Here is a 20,612-nt window from a genome sequence, read left to right on the forward strand (position 1 = left end):
GCAGGTGAATGTACACCCCAGCAGCCGGATTGCATCCCCAGGAAGGGTTCAGGTTGTGCAGACTCGTTAAATTAATCTGAAAGTTTTGCCTTTTAACCCGCAGCGCGCCCCGTACAGACAGCTCCACTCGCAGTTCAGCTGGCACGTCTTTGCAACCTTTATTGCACTCAGCATCCAAAAACCAGAGGTGGTTTGGTTTGGTAACAGAAACAGGCACCCAGCTGAGTCCCAAGGGGGAAAAAGAGAAGAAAACTCTCTTGTAGTTTCAACAGACTCCAACAGAAAAAGAATCAGAGTACTGCAGATGTGGATACCACGGATGACGTGACTTCTGCTGCTGTTCAGGCACTGCAGATAAGGCGAAGCTGTTAAATAAACTGAAAGGCAGCCCTCCAAGAAGGAACGAGGTACACCAGAAACCGAGCAGCACAAGCACAAAAGCCCTCCTATACGTTGTAAGGCCAAGACATGCTTATGGACAGCAGACAGAACCTGGTTAAATGCTTAAAACTTCCAGTTCAACTCAACTCCTTACCTGCAGAGGCAAGGATTTGGAAAAAAGAAGTCTGGGGAAGACGACAGTGGTAGGTAGGATGCAGGGAAAGCAGCTTTCTACATTGTCCTGCCGCGTGCTCATGTCCAAGAGGCTGACAGTGACCCTGCCAGTCCAGCAGCAGTCAAACACACCCCTGGCCCTCTGCCCACTGGTGACCCTCCACAATGTAAGCTAGCAGTGAGTAAAAAACAGTAATCCTCCTCAAATACCATGGGAACGTGCAGTGCTTGTTGTCCTATGACCACATATTACGAAGCACGGTTAGCTCCACCAAAGAGCAAACACGAGCTGTGAATCATGATGTTTCTCTTCTCTCGTTTCTCGCCTCCCTTCCTCCTGCAAGGAAAATCGATGACCTGTTTACAAAGCAAATTTTCTGCATAAAAGTGAGTTTCCTGAGGAACATTGCATAAGGATTGCCTAGAAAAAATACACATTGTAAGGGCAGGTGGAAATTTCAACAGCTAAAGGAAAAATCTACAACAGAAAAAATGAAAGTTTTAACACCTTTGGATACAACGTGTTTTTGCAGGTACAAAGCTATCCTGGCAAAAATAAAGAGTATTTGACTAGCCTAACAAGACTTAACGAGCCCAGCACATCAAGAGTTTGTGTTTTAATCATATTACATGTGGAAATGAAAGCTTTTTCAGCCACATATTTGGCTACAGGTATCAGAGGCCATGAGCTGAAGGTCAGCCTCTCTCTACTACTTAAGATGTGCTGCTGTTGCAAGCCCGCCCGTTTATCCTGGACATGGGCAAAGCGAGGTTTTGCAGGTCCCTTCACACCCACAGAAGCTCAGCTTCCTGTCTGCTGGCTACAGGACAACTCCCTTCACAGCTCTCCAGGCCCGAAGCAACAATAAACCTCTTAGCTCTGGCTCGGGAAGACAAAAAAGCAATTCATTTAAGATCAAACATCATATTCGTAGCATACAACTGCAAATTCTTATTATCTTTTCAAACTTGCAGAACCCACCTGCCTTCCAATTCAAAATACAGCTGGGCAAGGCAAAGGTGACACATTTACCTGAACCACCCTGCTACGCCTACTGTCTTCAACTCATTACACTGGTGAAGTGACTTGCACTTTCTCCCCGTTAAGCTATGATTTGCCATTCTTTCCACTACTGTAACAGCGACTGTCTTGGAGAAAAAGAATTCCAGGAAGCAACAGTGCTAACAGGCTATCCAAGGTTTGCACAAAATGGATTTCACCAAAGTCGTTTTTCACTTTAAGAATAGTCCTGTGAATTCAAGGCTCATCCATGCCCTTCCTACCTGTTAAATACTCCTCAGACTTCCCTCTACAGCGGTTAGTCACGCCTACCACTGGCACTCAGAGCAGCACTTAATATGCTGCTTGACTTGCCGGACACTATGTCCCACCATAAAGCACAAGAGCTGCTTTCTATTACTTTTATTTCCACCAAGCTCACTACAGGAACCAAAGGAACTTCTTCACCAGCATTAAAGCCTGATCTCCTACACCACCGGTACTTAGAAGTAGAACTCCTTTCTTTTTATTCTTCAAATGCTCTTGATAAATAGTCGCAGAGCATATGAAGAAGTACGAGCTCAGATCTCGGCAGTTCAGTCAAAAAAGGCATTTGTACTTCCATGCTGATTTGGAAACTTCAAAGAATGCATAGAATTTTTTCAAAAGCAACATTCCTTACATTCAGAAAATCTGTTTCAGCTCTGCCCTGGCTGATGAGGTGTCTCCTGTTATCTAGTGTGCGTGTAAGTGCACGTGTGCTTTCTTCAAGCTTAGTGCTTGATACAAGTCCAAAAACCTGAGTGAAGCTGAAACACTGCAAGCCATAAATCGAGGGCCAAGTCCCACAGTCCTTACACTTCAGTCCAAATTCACAATCCTATAGTGGAAAGCATCACAGGATTCAAGCTGTACTTTCTACAGTACTCGGTGACCTTACCAAAGAGGAATTTAAGATGAAAAAATCCTACCCTGGAAAAAGCTTGATTTATGAAGAGTGAAGTAGGCAGGGTTCCCAGTGATCACTGCTACTTGGAACCTTGTTCCCAGGAGTCTGGATCAATCCTTTGGCTGTATTAATTTCATTTGGAGACTAACAACCGTCAAGTTCCTGGCTTGGACTAAAGCTCTGGAGCAGCCCAAAAGCTCCAGAGTATGGCAAAGGAGATGAGATTCCAGATGTCCAAGTAACAACACTCAACAGAAATCTCATGCCTGCTCGTGTTGCATTTTACAACCTCAATTAGACTTCACCAGATCAGATGAAACGGCTCTGCTGTCTCATGAGCCCACTGGTATTACTTTTTCTTTGTCTCTACAGGTCTCAACAAGCATGTACGCAGCAATCCCTTTCTCCCTTCGTGTATTAATCACTTCTGAAACAGCCTAGGGCAACACAAGCAGTTCTAGTTAGATTAAAACTGACCACTGCATTCTTGCATGGGAAAAGAAAGAGGAACGTCATGTTTGATACAGTGTTGGCTAACACACTTTGCTTTGGAAAGGATTCTGGGAACCTGTTCCCTTACTTTATTTAAATAGGAAAAAAACCACCCCACCATGTTCCTGAGTTGAGAATTGTTAAGCTTTCCCTGACAGCAAGGTAAAAATAAAGCTCCTCCAAGCATAACCAAGTAAAAAGTCACTATAAAAAAAATAAATAATCTAAGCACATCAAGAGGTGTCAAAGGAAATCTGACACTGCTGTGTGCAGAAAAGGTTCTCACCTTCATCTAACTCCAAAATTATAAAAACAAGTCTCTACTTTTTGTTAAGTTCAAACAACTCTTCTCACACACAGGCTGATGCAGAATTACTGAACGGTTGTTCACCCCACAGCCAAAGAAACAGGAAATTCATGTATGCTTAGAGATGTCCGCAGAAACAGATTTGAAGGTAACAATGGGTGCCTGGAAATTTGCTTAAAGGGAGTTTTGTCTTCATCAGTTTTATTTGCTTTTCTCACCAGAGCACTCAGAACACTTTCAGTCATATGTTTAGAGCTGCCATGGCCTTCACCAAGGTGACCTGGTTGTTTGAGTCTGTCTCTCTCCTGCTGCTATCTACACAGTTACTCTTGTTGGCCAAGACCTTCTGTCGGTGCCTTTCTTCCTGCCGCTTCTTCTTCTCTAGCCGCTGCTGTTCCTTCTTTTGTTTTTTAGATACCTGAAAGGAAAGGATGAAAACACAAAGTTAAAAAACACACGTTTTCTGCTCAGTTGGGGAAAAATAACACACTGGAAAGGAGACAAGCAGATATCAAAGCAGCTACCAGAGAATGTTTATTCCAAACTACTTATCAGGACCTTATTTTGTGTCATTTTGGGAGGAGTGCCACCTGTCGCTATTAAATGTTTGTATCAGGGAAGTCACAGCTATAGCAACAACAAAATCCAGTAAGTGGAAGCTCTTTTTAATTCAAAGGAGAAGACAGTTGGAGATTAAGCAATCCTACGCATTCCCCTAATTGTTAAAGGGCGTGCAAATCACTGCCAAACCACCCTTCACATACCTTTGAGTTTCTGCTAGCTCGATTCTCTTCATCAGATCTAGCCTGTCCTTTGTTGTTTTCTATTTCACCTTGATGCAAGCTCCGATTTCCAAAGATTCTTGAACCGCTTCCATTTTCTTCCTGCAGAGTTCTGCTACACGATTTCTGATCTTTGCTCTGGGGATCACACTGCTCCTCAGTACCTATCAACAACAGAGGTTTTTCTCAGACACACTCTACCCAGAAACTGTCTCGCTGTCTGCTAATTCCTTCTTCCAGAATTTCTGGAACAGTGGTTTTTTTTGGAAGCTGGATTGACTCCGCCCTCACTAATAACCTTCCTGACCACAGGAAGGCTGAGGTGGCAGCACAGCCAACAGTAAGCTTCAACTGCTACTGTCCCTGTTGAACTGCTGTTTACAGTGAACACCAATGTCAGACAGCGTTATTCTGAAGCACCAGGGGACAAACTCCGTGTACTTACTGATTCTTTCCACTTCGTTCACTTGAAAGATGGCAAATATTGCAGATTCTATATTGTAGTCTTCCACTTCGAGAATCTGGCTTACTAAGTCAATGTCCTGTCCACAAGAGGAGAAAGAAAACACTGCAGAGAGTTCAAATCACTGACGTACATTCATTTAACAACCATCTGAACCACTGAGAGGGGGCTGCTGTCTGCTTTTATGACCTTTCAATTAGCCTGTATTCCATTTCTGAAACAGGTGAGGGAGAAAATCTTAAAATCCTGAAGATATCAGGAAAAAGGAATATGCTGTTTCAGCGTAACTGTTTCACTCTTGGCCCTTTCTATTCTATGCATTTGCACAGTGCAAGCAGCAATCTGCAGGAACCACACAGGCTATCCAGTGACAACGGCTAAGATTCACAGATTATCTAGTCATTTGGGATGTTTAACTACTGACATCCTTAAAGGATTTCAAATCCTACAGAATTTGTTTCAAAGTGAATTTTCTGAGAGAACACAAGACAAACCTTCCAAAATTATTAGCTGTCCACACAGAGTACATATTTCATGGGCATTTAAGGGTCAAGTCTAGGATTAAATGCATCCTTATTTATGGCTGTGACACTGAAATTGTCCACGATGGGTATTTTTTTGCATTTTTCCCCAAGGCTACTTTCATGTATCAAGAAGGTTTGGACATTAAGCACAAAAAGGCTACTCAATACTTACTGAACATCCAGTTGCATTACACACTTTTTGTATAGCATCTTCCATTTCAACTTCAATCTCATCTTCAGAGTCACCCTTCTGTGGCTTCACTTCCTCCTCCTTATTTGAATCATTTTTGCAAAGCATCTGCAAGAAAAGCAAAGCCCAGCAGATCACACAAGCATGCAGCAATCTCATCAGATGCAGTAAAAAAAATCTGACATCATAATAAATTTAATTATTATGGCACACTTTTCTCAGAAGTATCTTGTGTCAAAGCATCTTGGAAATTGTGTAACTTCCACCACCACTGACACCGTTTCCCATGACTCATACACTAGAGAGCAAGTTCTCACATACTACAAGATCATGCATACCAATAAACAATCCTTGGCTTTTTAAATGGAGTATTAATTTTATTACAATACTACACATTATACAGTTATGTGCAGAGAAGCTTGAGGACAGCACAGCTTACTCCTTAACACGAAAAAGTGAGATATGAAGAGGACTACAGTATCCAGCTGTCGCATTTACAGCTCTTTCCTTCCTTCCCTTTGTTTTTGCATTCGAGGTGCATGAGTATGTAATTTAGATGGGGTTGCTTCAAGACATCTACAGCCCACATCACAGCATCAGATTTGGGATTGATTTTCAGCCCAGTAATTTAAACACTGTCTCAGGAGAGCAGGCAGCACTAGTTACAATGACCTTAGATGCTTTTCTCTCCCCAGCATGACACAGGGACCAAACTCTTTTCTCAATCTCAGTGCAAATGAGAAAGGAAATCAACTGGTAACCTTCATCTGTTTTATTTATCACCCACAGCTGACTCGGGTCATCCTGTCATAACCAACCTCCATCTGAAGATACGCTGGAGCTTCGGAATCATCATTGATTCTCCTCACGCTGTCGTAGTGCTCTCCATAACGATACGCAATATGAAGTTCCCTCACATTGTTTTTGTCTGTGCCCTGAATCTAAATGAAACAAATAAATTGCAAATGAGGATTTGGAATCAAATTCAGCATTGTATTTTTCAAAGTATTATTTCTTTGAAGCAATAATAAACACTGTGATCAGAAGCAAAGTACGTAGCTACCGAAGCATCTTTAAACAGGAAGTGTTGACCTAATAATCCAGATGTGCCTAGAGTAACAACAGAGCTTCTGTCTCAAGGATAATGTTTGAAAACCAGGTACACAACATTGGGTCAGTTACATCATAACAAACAAAATATGGTATGAAAATATTTCACTGGAAAGCTCACAACTATTTTCTAAACTTTCCACAGGAGCTATTAGTTTTCTGATCATCTTTCCAGACCCGATTTCAGTGACAGCTCCCATTCAGTGGAGTTTTCCCTCAAACATGAGGAAAAAAGTCCATTCAAGTTATGACCACAGTGGAAACAGTCACCCAAGAGTAAGTTTTGTTCTGCAGCTGGGACAAGATGCTGTTTTAACAGTTAGCATTTGAAGTGGCTATGTTTTGTTTTTGAAAGAAAGACTAATAGAAATAAAGCCAAACCATGAAAATGTATTAACTCCATTCAGGAGCACTGTTAACAACCAAGTGTTCCTTTGCTTGTCAGCACCAAGTACAGCAGTTTCCATAGAAAATTCCTGCTCCGAGTAATATCTGTACTGATGCAAGAGTAATTCCTACCCTGATCATCAGTGTCTCAAACTATTGGCTAAAAGCTACACAGCATTCCAACTCTTGCAAGGAATGTAGACAATTACACTGCATTTGCAGATGTCCTTTGCTTACCTCTCAAGCCAGAGTTCAAAGATCTGACAGCTTTCCTGGACAAGATGTCAGTAAGCAAACAACAAGAAATGCTTGCTTTAGGGCTCCAGAATTTCCCAATGCTTTTGCGTCTTTGAATCAACTTATTCCAACTTGCAGAATATACACCAAGTCACCTTTCAGCTACGTCTGCGGTTTATGTTGCACTAAGGACTTCAGATTTCACAACAGATATTCTTCATTCATCTATTTTACACTTGCTCACCTTTAAGTTCCAACTCAACACTTGGTTATACTTCACTCCTGCCTTTTATCCTATTAAGTTATTCAACATGTTGGAACTCAGCAAGATTGATTTTCAACATTTCTCCCCTCCCAGAGCCTAAATAGGTATCTAAGCACTCTCAAATCTCTTGAAAGATTATTTTGAAAATTAGCCAATTTAGCTCTCAGTAGTGAATCCTCTTTTTGCATGCTCTTTCCACAATACACTGGAACTGTAAGTAAAAGTTAGGTGCGGATAAAAAAGGCAAAAACAGTGAAAAAAGGTAAGAAGTTATCCAAAAAGTCAATAAAATAACACATACATCTGAGCTAACTTGAAGCTCTACATTTCCAGTCACTATCAAAAAAGGTAAAGGGTGTTTAAAGCCCTAAAAAGTCCATGCAGAGATGCCCACCTCCAAAGAGCTTTGGATTAGGCAGGAGCTTGAGAAACAGCTGGAGGTCCTGAACACTTCTGCTCACATTTTTCCAGCTTAGCTGTACTGGATACAAGTGGTTCTCTTAAAATTAAAGGGTAACTCACCATCTGCTTCAGAGTTGGGACCAAAGGAGATATTCACACCATCTGCTTTAAGCATCTTGCTCATCTGCCTCTCTGGAAAAGCTCTCTTTGGAATCTAAACTTTCTAAAATTTGCTGGGGCTCCAAAGCAAGGGGGGGGGGGGGGGAAGTACGTCCAAGTATAGAAAATTAAGAAAAAAGGGTGTCCTGGGTTATTCGAGTCTAGCAACTTGCTAACATTATCACCATGTTGTGATGCCTTACATACTTTGATGTCCGGACGTATCCTCTGTGTGGGTAGGAGACTCCTTATGTTACAACTATTAACAGCTCTCTTTACTTACGCCATTCTCAAGAGCCTAAGACAACCTCTCACCAACAAGACTATGCTCAGGCAAAACAGTACCTCATCACAAACTCTGTATTTACAACCCTCGAAAGGTCAATGAATGGGGAAAAAAAAAGTTTAAGGTTTTCAAGAGAATATACAAAGTATCCGTAAGAGTTAAGTACACTGAGGTGAGCACCTGGTTCAAAACAGTAACAAAACACAAACAGCACCCCCATGAACTCTCCTGCAGGGTCACTACCTCTGTACACTCTCGCAGGTCAAGCAGTTGAGTATTTCAGTTAGCTTACCACCCATGGCTGCCATATAAGTAAGAGTTTAAACTTGTTTGGGTTCAGGAATCCACCTGACACTTTTTCAAATGTATTTAAGACACCACTGACAGCCTTCATCTGGTCTTTTATCTTTATTGCCCTGTTTAATCTACATACTTCATTGGTTCTGTCTGTAAATTGGGGCCTGACTTGAATACAGGTTCTCACTTGCTCAATGAACAGGCAGAGATCGAGCGTGGACCCCTGCCAGCATAACAAAAAAGAGAGTAGGAAGGACCTAATGGACTATTTGTTCCAGTGCCCCACTGTCAGAGGAAACCATACCATCCAGTCCTTTCCAGAAGCTGATTAAACACCACCTTAAGGCTTTAAAACTTCTTCCCTCTTCTGCCCGGTCCAGAACCTCATTTCTCCAACTATCAGAAACTTCTCATCACAAATCCCATGCAGAATTGCTGGAGCTTCATTCCAACACACCGCAGGGACTGCCCTGCTATACCTTCACTTCCATATTCCTGCCTGAACCTTATCGTACAGGTTTCCTTAAGGCTGGCTCAAATTCCTCTCAGAAAAGTCAACTCATATGTAGTCTGATATTCAGGAGAGAGAAACTTATCAATGAAGCTAGTAGCTTAAAACCAAACTAAAACATGCTGCTCTGTCTCCTCCATGTTCTTTCATGCATTCATTGTTTTCTTTCATTCCCTCTCCTCCTAGCTGAAATCTAGAGTGTTTTCCTTCAAGGCCAAAAAAGCGAGCACAGCTTTACACCATGCCCAGCTAACTACGGCTACTGATTAGATCAGGAAGTTTCAACACTATTTGTATTCATCAGCTAAAAATTAGGCCAAAATATAGAAGTTTTGTTTCTCACCTGCCACAGTGGAGCATTAAGCTGATGAATAACCACATTCATTTGATTGTTCCTTGCAAAGGCCACAATAGCATCGTTGCCAGCAAAGGTACCAGGCTTTGCCAAATTGGTAACTAAAGGAAAAAACATTCAGAAGAGTTGGAAACCTAGTTTCTGACACTTCCAAAAGCACTGGAGGGATAGCGAGTAATAAAATTTCAACACAAGCCCAAGAAATTCTGGAAAGGAAATCCCAACTGTGAAACAGTGACTGCTGCAGCAAGAATTTGGCAGCAACAGAAGTTAATGTGTCTTAAACGACCACAGAAACCTCTAAAAAATGCGGTACACCCTTAGATTATGCAAGGCCGTCAGCTCTGTGTTAGCTCGGAAGGAAGAGTGCCATGTACTAAATGACCAAACCGCTTTCATGCGTCACCTGCATGGTACTTGGCACATCTTCGAAGCTGTTAGAACAAAGGCTGTATTTGTCACTGCTTTGGATCTTCCCCTGGGTTACCACTATGAAATGTCAAGTGTCAAGGAGAAAAAGAAACCCAAAGAAATAAGCCACTCAACACCCACCAGTATTCATGGAGAGCTAGACAATTTTTGCAAGTTCCTTTTGAAAACATCAAATTTTTACTTCTTGCCTTTTTTTGCCTCTCCTTCCTTCTCCAAGTCTCTCCTAAATTTAAACAATTTCCAAGACAAATGTAATACAAGTTTAATAGCTCACCTTTCTACAGAAACGTAACAGAGAGAAATGTAAACTCACTGTTTCTAAAAACTAGAGAGGAACCCTAACGTAGTTCTGGGATGAGGAACTGTTTAGTAAGAAGGTGCTCAAATGAGATGTAATCACATTACACAATAACCCCTTCCATTAGCATCCTGTGGAGACCATACCGTGTTTCTCAAAGGGCACATCATCCTCCACAAAAGGCTCAAAATCCTCCCGCTGCTTTATCATGTAATCCACCGTTTCCTGGCGATGTCTGAGGTGGTTCCGCGAGTGCCCCTCAAGCTGGTCACCGAGGGCCCGAAACAAACAATTGCTGCCGAAAGAGAAACTGCAAGTTAGTGTGTCTGAAAGGCCCCTAACAGATACACCATTAAATCAATGACCCTGGCATAGCAGCGGAAAAAATACTACGTTAATAGGAAAGAAAAAGAGCGGTGCTCTTTCTGCCCAGGAAGTTCAACGAGGATATGAATGTGAAGTAGCACTTATTCTCTGTGCTTTGAACGGCTGCTGCTATTAGAATTGCTGGTAAGAACAGAAGGTTTTGAGCAAAGATGTCATCAACTCCAACAGGGTAAATCAAGGGCTGGGCCAAACTGTCTTAAACTGACACTAAGAAAAATGCAGCAGAGGACAATTCAATGATCTACTACGCATCTTCTCAGGAGACACATCTAATGCCCCTTTTGCCTAATACTTATGGACCTTCCTATGCTCCGCTCAGCAGGCCACTGGAACCCTCAGCCCCCCTGGGGATCGGGCCTAGGACTAGCAGAGCCCTCAGACCAGCAGGTGACAGGCCAAGGGAGCCATCAGCCCCAGGGGCACAGCCCCGCACAACCACAAAGTGGAACCCCCGATGCCTGTGGGGTACAGCAGGGAAGCCCTCATCTCTGCGGAGCACTGGCCCCACTCAACCGCGAGGGGAAAGCCCTCAGCTCCCGGGGAAAGGAGCCCCAGGGATATCGGGGAGACCCGTCGCGGCGCTCACCCATCGCCCGGCACCTCCCGCAGTTTGAGGCCGAGGGCCCGGAGCTGCCTGGCGAGACCCCCGCCGTCCAAGCCGCGGCTCGGTGCCGGTCCGGCGGGGGGCTGCCGCGGTCGCCGTGCCTTCCTGGCTCCGGCGGCGGGCCGGGCCTTGCCCGCCTGCTTGCGGGACATCCCCGCCGGGCGCCCACTGCGCCTGCGCCGCCGGCCGCCCCTCACGTGACCGCGCCACCATCGAGACCGGCGCACGGGCGGTCAGCGCGCCGCCGCTCTACCCCCCCGCCCCCCCCGGGCGGATTCCTCCAGGAGGAGGAGGAGGAGGAGGAGGAAGAAGAAGAGGAGGAAGAAGAAGAAGAAGGCGGGAGGGAAACTGAGGCGGGGGGAAGCGGAGGGCTTTAGGGATCAAAGGCAGCGGGAGTGCGAAGGGAAGGAGGGTACAGCCAAGTGTCAGGAGCAGCTGGGAGAAGGGCGACCCGCGGGGAAAAGGCTGGGGAGGGCGCAAAGGACAGCACCGTCACCGACACTGCCGGATTCGACGCCTCATTAGCTTCTACTGTTAATTGCGCTGCTCCGTCCAGGAGCTTTTCCTCAGAGGCACGGCGGCAGCCTCCCCCCAGCACCCCACCGCACTTCCCGCCGTGACCTCCCACGGGTGGGCGCGGGAGCCCGCTCCCGTCGTCCAACCGGCCGGAGTGACCTCGGCCGGCGCCGGTCCGGTACCGCATCGGCGCCCCGAAACGAACCGAACCGAAAAGGAGATCGAGGAGGAGGGGAGAGAACGGGACTACCCGCGAGGTGGCACCACGGGAACGTGGCTGGCAGCGGCGACGGGTCAGGAGGAGAGCTGAAACGGCGACAATTAATTAAACTTAATTAAGTGTCAGAGGCTGAACCGTCGCGTCCTGCTTCCCCGGGCACCGAGGGGAACCGCTCTGAGCCGCGGAGCGGGGCTGGAGAAGGGGGCACAGCGAGAAGAGGGTGGCTCGTCCCGAGTTGGGCTCTTGGGAAGGGTTTCCTGCTGTCCCCCGCTCTGCCCCGCTCTCCCACTCTTCCCACAGCGACCAGTTAAAGAACTGGCATCCACCAGTAACGCCCTCCTGGGCTGCCCCCGTCAACGCATCTGTCCTGTCCCTTGACTCCGGTTTTCCTTGCCCTGCTTCGCTCTGCAGGTGTCGCGACAGAACCGGCCTGGCGCTGCCAGAACTGCCGCGCGTCAGTCGAGTTCACGTCTGATTCCTAGCTCGCTCTGTTCAGAAGGCGCATCCAAACAGCTTTGTGATGAACGCTAAGAAAACACTCCAAATTTGGGAACAGACACCGAGATAACGAGCGAATTGACTCCCTTGGCATCAATATTACAGATGTGCCACAGAAGCACATCGCAGACTAAGGACAAGATAAAAATCGCCAGGCAGGATGCTCCTGTGAGGTGTTTCAGGTCCTGTTTATCAGGGCAAATCGGCATTTTTTGGTACCAGCTATAAGGCTGCTTCCGAGCACGACCCGCTGGAGCTTTATTCACCACCACAACCAACCTCCTTTTTGACCTCAGGGTAAAAAAATTCTTCGTTCCATGGGACAACGCGGTGTAAATCTGAAGGCGTCTGCCTGTTCATGGCAGCTCTCTGCTTTGCTCATACATACGCTGGGTAACGGGGGATACAGTAAGAGGCTTCGCATCAAGACAATTTTTAAGTCGTGTTTGGTTTTTTGGTTTTTTTTAAGTTCCTTGTGTCTAGAGTGACAGCAATCTGAAACACAGCTTGAGCACAGGAAGAAGCTCAGGGGACTATCAACAGTATCTTCTTGGAGGTTTTGAATATTATTGTGCTCAAAGCCCTACGGCAAGCGAGGATTTTACCCTGAAATGACACGACTGCTCTTTTATATCCATTTCCTGGCATAAAGCAGTACGTAAGAAGCGTTCCATAGAAACTCATTTTCTTATGCAAACATACTAAAAGCAGGAAAACAGGATGAGTATATAAACTGACTGCAAATGATTAATGAAACAGTCATTAGCCTCAGTAGTGTTAAAGGGCTATAGGCAATTCAGTTATGTACAACCTGCATGCAAGCCAGCGAACATCACTCGTGACACCAAGGACAGAACTGAGTCAAAATTAGGACAGATCCTTTGACACTTGGCAGAAAATTTCATCAATGGAGGACAACAATGAACAGATGTTTTTAGCCTGATACGACCGACAAAAACTGGGCAAAGAGAGCACACACTGCCTGACCTGCAGTGCTGAAAACACAGCTCAGGAATTGCACGCTTGCGGCCTCCTGAGCCCCCACACCAGGTCATGCTTCCTCTCCTGGGGTCCCTGATCCTCGTGGCAGTAAACCGCAGCCCTGGGGAAGCGCGAGGACCTCTCCGACCCACGATGTGCTCCGCTTCCCCTTCCCTCGAGCGAGTCGTCCTCGCTGCTGATGTGCATCTGTAGCAAAACAACCATGGCTCTCCACCAGTTGCGAGTTTCTAGCATAGACAGGCAGGCAAAAGTCACTCCCACCCCTTGCTAGAAGACAGAGCAAACAGACATGGAGGCATGGATTCATCTCATCTAGTTTTTAACTGAAATACTTAAGTTAGGAGCGTAGTTGCCCCTGTTTGTGTCTGTTCCAGCTTCCCAACACCCGCAAGCCAGTTTCATTCAGTTCTAATGAGTAAGAATCTGTAAATTTTAAGACATTTCCATTTTGGGCATGGGAACTGACAGACTAAATTTGAAAATTCTAAAGCATTGTAAAAATGGCAGCTCTGTCTTGTTTTCCCAGATCTTTTCTTTTTAACAGCGTTAACTTACTAATAAAGAGGTATGTAAAATCCAATAGAAAATTCTCCTATTTTTAAACATAAATGAGCCTTGCAGTTCACCAGCCCACTTCCAGACGTTCTTGCACTTCAACTGTGAGTCCCACTTCTGCAACTGAAAGATCTTCAAGCTCCTGAAATTTGGGGTCACCCAAAAGTCCATCAAACACTGCTATATGCCACATCAGCACATATACAGCAGGAATGCCTAGACACGTTTACAAAGTTTCCTTACAACAAACCTTCCACTATTTCTCAGCAAAGAACAAGCTCTTCTTGCTTCATCCTCCCCATCAGCAAGTTCACAAGATTAGAGTCTTCCTGAACTCCTTGCCCTCCTAAATTGCAGTTGTTTTATTTCTTTCTGCTGCTCCTCTGTTGGAGGGACAGGCTGGTACACGGTAGCACAGACAGCTTGAGCATTCAGGTGCACTTGAGGCTACTGACTTGGTACTCCGTGTCTTCTGCCAGTAATGCTGACCTAGTCCAGTTTTCTGGGATTAGTCATCCTTCCTTTTCTACTTTCCTTCCTTCCACAGGATTCTTACCGAGAAACCATCTCTATTTTACCCCTCAAATAAAAAGGTAGAAAGAAATAAGAGACTGAGGGATTTTGTTCAGCCATTTTTTTCAGACGAGGCGAATATTCACGAAACCACCTAACAGAAGGGCATTCCTGAGTGCATGAGGTTGTCCTGTGAATGCCACGAAAAAGATGGTCCCACCAACACACTAACCTTGCTTTTAATTTCTAGATCTCTCCCGTGGGCTCTGTGAGAACCTATGTGACCCTAAGTCATGCTTCAGTTCACACCTGAAGCCCTCTGATGACTGAAACCAACAGGGATGCTCCTAGGATAAAAAAGTTGGTAATAGTCGGACATTCAACACTCAACATTAATAATCTCAATCTCATTCCTCGCTTTGTACTGTAGGGTAACAGCTCTAGGGTAGCAAGTATTGCTAAAGCAAGAGCAGACTTCCTACCCAGAGCACTCAAAATTAGTGATACTTACACTCTCTCTAATCAAAGCACTGCATTCAGTACACCAATGTTAAGATTCAATAAATACCTCTGAATCTGTCACTGTCCAGCAAAGCAGTGTTTAGAGACCAATGAAATTGCTCTCAACGAATAAAGTACTAATTTAGTCATCATGGTAGTGTCTGGCTCTCACAGTGAACAAAGCTGCAGTCTGCTAATGCCACAGGGTCTGCTTCCGGACAGAAACTGCTCAGTGATATTATCAGCCGTTGTAAAATGTCTTGGTCACGAAGTTAATCATTAACTCAGGTCACCATCTCATAAAAACATCATATTGTAAGAGCACAACACGCTTAAAGCTAACTGTCACTAATCAATCATGCATACAACAGCAATAAAGCAACACATAAAAGGAGCCAGAAACTCAGCAAAACCTTCAGCTAAGGGAAGACAAACTGCACCGAGGTTTATCTCCATGGAGAAATCCACTGACAAGCTCAACCGTGAAAATGGATCGACAGCTCCTGGAGTACCACAGGCTGAAAAGGACAGTCCTGCACCCACTGCAGAAGGTGCTGCAGAAATGAGCAGAGCAGGACCCCTAACAGAAAACACTGCAGATGTGAAGAGACTGGGATTCACTGAAGAATGTGTTAAAGAAATTGAGAGACCTTCAGGCACAGAGCGAGGCAGTCCTGATGCCTTTAAACCATCGATTTCAGAAAGAGACTGTCCAAACTCAAAGCCTCTCATTATGCTAATTAACTCAAACTCTCCCGAAGTACACAGTTTTGAAGTGAACCACCAGTGTTCAACCACAACATCTATTGATATGGACTGCCTAGTCTGCTTCAACAAGTACAACATCTACAGAGTACCAAAGCTCCTGGACTGCCAGCATGCCTTCTGCGCAGTCTGCCTCAAGCTTATCCTCAGGAAAGAGGAGAGTACCTGGATAATCACCTGCCCCCTGTGCAGAAAAGCCACTTCTGTGTCAGGAGGACTCATCCGCACACTTCAAAATAAAGAAGACATCATGGAGCACTTGGAAAATCCCGATCCTAATCCCGAGGTGCATGTCTCTGCCATAGGGCTAGACAGCAATAGCTGGACTCAGACCAGCCAAGACGCTTTATACAGAGACGAAAACGTTCCAGCAGACAACAGACTGGCTATACAGAGACTTGTGCTGCTCCTGCTGCTTGTGGTGATTCTCACTATCATCATCCTCCCGTTTACATACTCAGGTCTGATAAAATGGGTAATTTGTCTCATGCTTACTTTGGGGTTGGTCACATCTATAGTGCTTTGCTGCACTCCTAAATTCTACTGGAGATGTAATAGGGACTCGCTCGCCTCCTGCCACAAGGAGACCCACATCACTGCAATTGCCTGAAACAAGTAATGCGTGCTGCCTAGAGATCGTGGACTGGTCCTGCCTGCAAAGCTGCATGTTAGGCGTGCTAGTCAGTTACTGGACTTTGAAAGCAATCATTCATGTAATAAATTCAACAGGTGGCTAAGCTTGCTCAATGGCAATGCACAGTGTTGTTAAATTTCACTACTGGAAACATAGTCAAATATTTATATGTTGATATTTATGAGATAGAAATTATAGGTTTTCCACACAATAATTTTGTTGGTTTGCTTTTGTCATTTTGTTATTGTTCATGTCATCATCTGATTAGCACTGCAGAACATTATCTGAAACACCTGAGAGATGGTGTCCTGTGAAAATCCCCAGCTGTGGTTGCGTTTTCCCACTCTCCTAACACACGTACACTTCTTCTTGTGACAATGTGGAGAAATAAGACTGCTAAAGCAGGGACTGGGTGCCTAGTCTCAATGGAAGATAGTAGTTTTAACCCAGGTTATTGCTTTAATCCCAATCACTACCCACGTGGTTGTTGGCAGGGATGGGAAAGGGACTAGGAAAAGGGGATGTCGGTTGATGCATACCAAACTAGAGAGGGAGAGGCACTATCAACACTCCTAATCTTCAGTCTGTGGTTTACAAAGGGCTAGGCTCTCAAAAGCTCATGACACTCCAAATTCCGCATGTTATTTAGCACAGAAATAGTTCCTCGCACCTGAACTCCTTTATCTGGCTACTTGCACCGCCTCTCTTCTTGCCCTCTTTACATGAAGTATGACACTGCCCTTGGAGATGCCCACAATTCTCCTTCTAAACAGAAATCTGTCAATTGCTATGCCATGCCACATGTGATATTTTTATATGGAATGCGTCCATTAAAGTTTAATAACATTAATTGCTCATTGACTTCTGTGTTTCCATTCCTCACTGACAATTAATGTCAAAACATTTCACAGTTTCCTCACTGACAGGAACTACAGCTGAGAAAGCTTATTAGGGAGTCTGCACAACTGAGTTAGTGAGCAAAGCAAAGTAGTAATGCATTGGTTTTTTCCTTTATTTAAAAAAATACTTAGTTGCTAATAAGATATCCTGTAACCCAACTAAAATTAAATTGGAAAAAAATTAGAAGTTTGCTCTTAGTTAAGTTACATTTTCAAGAGTACCATGGATCTCAGTAGACCTTGGATCAGGCCTGTGGTAAATATTTGTGTTCGATAAGAATGGAAACTGATGTACTCCAGTTGCTCAGTATATAAATATACATAGTGTCTCACCAGCAGATAAAACAGATTAGACTAAGAGGTAAGGAGCTGTTGTCCTCCTAGAGTCTTGGAAAAAACGGGTCTATTTTCTGCCTAAGAACACAAACCTTCAAGGGAAATGGACAGCAACTGGCTGATTGCAGAGCACATACTTATTAACATTTGCTAATAACCAAGCAGAAAAAAAGCTTTTCAATTGGGAAAAGGCAGGTAGTTTTAAACCCAGATATTTTATTGAACTCTACTATTCCAAATACAAAGACTGGACCAGATATTCACCTGTACTGAAAATAATTTCAGAAACTCTTGCCAAGTCTTTCAGCTCATAGACAATTTTCCTGTCGAGTTCCCTTCACCAACACAGGTGGGTGACTGGTACTGTAAAGATTTGTAACAAATATATTAATATTGGCTTGAAAGTAGCATGCATGAATGCATCAGAGTAAGCTGGAAGGGTTAAAGAAAAATCATGTGCTAATTGCTATAGAACATTGATCTCATTCAAAGGACCAGATAGCAAGGAAGAAACAGATTGTCCTACAGATAAGATGACAAAGATGAACTACACTAGAGACATAAAGTAATCCCAATTTAAAAAAAAAACAAAAACAAAAAAAAAAACTTGGGGAATTTTCCCTAAGAGGGGAAGAGACCAAGCAAGATACCAAACAACACCTACTCTAGAAGGGTGTATGTGTCACACCCAGTATCGGTTTGCCATCATCAGTCAAGAAACATAATGAAGATTTTTAGAGTCAGTGTCCCTTGTCCTTCCTATCACTCACAATGGAGCCTCACCAGCCCATGTGGGCTTGTCAGCACACGGGTGCGAACAAATGAAATCAGAGAATGAATGTGAACAGGAAAAAATCCATTTGTTACCTATCACCCTGCCCTTCCAAAAGGCCGTGTTCAATTTTATTACACTAATTTCTACAGTGCCAAAAAAAAGGCCAACAGAAAAAGGCTTCCCTCAAGGCAGTATACACCAGTGGGAAGGAGGCATGCATGCTCTGTGATTACCAGTGAGAGACTGGCCCTCTGAAAAAAACCCTGTGGATCTATACAGTAAGATTATCAGCTGTGGAAGTCCAGGTTTCCACCCCCACTGCTTTGCATCAGCACCTTCCAAGCCTGCATTCAGCAGTTCAACTGAAATGTTTCTTCAGCCTTTGAGAGCCACTAACAATCAGCTGATTCAGAGTTCATGGATGTTGGTGGGAGTCATTAGGCCCTAGAACCCAGTATCTTTATAACAGCTGTTGATTCTCATCTGACCAGATAAGGCTCGATGATGATGCAAATCTTTGAAGCAGCAACTAAGTTTATGGAGAAAAGGCCAACAGAATTGTACTCCTATTCCAAAACATAAAGGAATTGCTTGTATCCAGTTTTAATTCATGCCAGTCTTTTTGGCAAGGAAGTTTCAACTCCACATTACCTTGCCCTGCTTACCTTACCTAGCTGGCTCGCAATTTCACATAGTGATGAGGTAACACATTGTAGCCTGAAAGGGAGAGGTTCATAATGAGAAATGGGCCCACGCAGTAATATTCAGCTGTACCTTACAAACTGCATTAATATCCAAGAACTATGATTTACAAAGACAGAATCCCATCAAGACATTAAGAGCATGATAAGACCCAACAGTGGTATTTAAGGATTATAGTCTGTACAGAGAGAATCCTGGACCTGAAACTTCAAACGTGACTTGTTTAACAATGCATATACACAAGCCAATTTTAATTCGAAAATATAGCTATCCTTTTGTCATGCTGTGCTCCCACTCTGCCCCTCTGCCCACAGGGCCCTTCCCAAAGCCCCAACTTTCCCTATCCCAATCTCTTTTCAGGCTTCTCATCAACAAACAGCACCATCATCGCCCACCACAGTCACTAGTGACATAAGAGAGGGAGACAGGTGCCTGAAAAATTTTGAGTGTAGGTGTTCTAAATTACTGTTAAATGTAGAAGCCTCACTTTATCTACAGAACTTTAAATTATCTATAAATTATCTATAATTGAGCTGGCTTTGATTACTGTTAAACTATATAATGAGATCCCAAGTCTACAACATCTGGTAAAACTCACTCCTAATTGTCGTTCCACTCAACTTATGTTTTGGTCCAGTTTTAACAGCTCTTCTGCGTTATCACATAAACAGGCAAAAATATACATGGAATAAAGAACACATTTCACACTTCCACAACACTCAGATTCTGTACAACAAGAACTTCAGGTCCTCAAACACAGAACTGTCAAATCTACAAGAAACTAATTTGCAGATCTTGGTCTGAGAGCACAGATTCGTGCCCAGGTGATTCTCTGCTTGTTGTGAACCATTTGCAACTTATCTGTTGTGTTGTGCAGTTACCCAAGCCACAGGTAAAGTAGATACCTTCTGCACCTGAACTGGGATCAATGGAACTTGCCTTCAGAACTTCAGTGTCACATTTAACAACTATATGATGATGCTGAAAATACCTATACGTAACGTGAGTACTTGTGTGAGTAAACCTGAGGGAGTCTAATATTAGTTACAAGCAACCTGGACAAGATATTTGGCCAAATCACAATTGGCTTTTAAACAGAACTGGTACTCAGATTTTTTTAAAAAATTATTTATAAGTAAGTCCCACATAACACATTTTAAAGTATAAATTGGTTACCCCAGCTACCAAGCAACCAAAACTAGTTTTGCTTTCATGAAACGCAATCATACAGAAGCACTGCTCTCCTTCCCCTGAAAAAAAGGGTCTTTCTCCAAAAATTACTACACACTGGACTTGGGGTTCCAGCCTGAGGCTGCTCTCAGGGCAAATGCATTTCTTAAAACGCCCAAAATGCAATGCAAAAGCCTTATGCTCAGATAGCTGAACTAACTCCAAAGCCTTAGGATTTCTGCAAGGCCAATTAACTACAGTGGAGCAAAGCCTCCTGAGCTGACTGTGCTAGTAACCCTGCTGCTATCAGAAGCAACGGATACATGGCCCTCATATTTGCCTGATGAGTGCATATATACACACACACACACACACTTCAGCTTCTGTTCATATGGCTTTGGGAATCCCACCTGGTAACAGAGCACAAAGCACGAAACACCTCTGAGGCTTTAATCTTCCTCAGAGTAACCCCTCAGAGACACCAACCTGTCCTGCATGGAGGTGGCAAAGAAGTCTTGGGGCAGCAACCTGCGA

The 20,612-nt window shown here is 44.1% G+C and overlaps 2 protein-coding genes across 3 annotated transcripts; one reads left to right on the forward strand and one right to left on the reverse strand.

The window, feature by feature from the left end:
• Positions 1-133: 133 nt before the first annotated feature.
• OTUD3 (OTU deubiquitinase 3) lies at positions 134-20,590 on the reverse strand. 2 transcript variants are annotated; one of them, XM_030016681.1, is made up of 8 exons: positions 20,565-20,590; positions 10,148-10,296; positions 9,260-9,372; positions 6,081-6,203; positions 5,245-5,370; positions 4,531-4,627; positions 4,068-4,249; positions 134-3,721 (listed from the first exon to the last, which is right to left on the reverse strand). In XM_030016681.1, exons 1-8 carry the CDS (start codon positions 20,573-20,575, stop codon positions 3,545-3,547), a joined length of 978 nt encoding a protein of 325 aa, XP_029872541.1. In that variant the 5' UTR covers positions 20,576-20,590; the 3' UTR covers positions 134-3,544. The 2 variants fall into 2 exon arrangements, with proteins under 2 accessions (XP_029872541.1, XP_029872539.1); XM_030016679.1 differs by lacking the exon at positions 20,565-20,590 and adding an exon at positions 10,975-11,172.
• On the forward strand, positions 14,086-16,172 carry RNF186 (ring finger protein 186). The gene has a single exon (XM_030016682.1). The coding sequence runs from the start codon at positions 15,156-15,158 to the stop codon at positions 16,170-16,172; it is 1,017 nt and encodes a 338-aa protein (XP_029872542.1). The 5' UTR covers positions 14,086-15,155.
• Positions 20,591-20,612: the final 22 nt, after the last annotated feature.

This window comes from Aquila chrysaetos, chromosome 6, assembly GCF_900496995.4.
Source record: "Aquila chrysaetos chrysaetos chromosome 6, bAquChr1.4, whole genome shotgun sequence".
NCBI lineage: Eukaryota > Metazoa > Chordata > Aves > Accipitriformes > Accipitridae > Aquila > Aquila chrysaetos.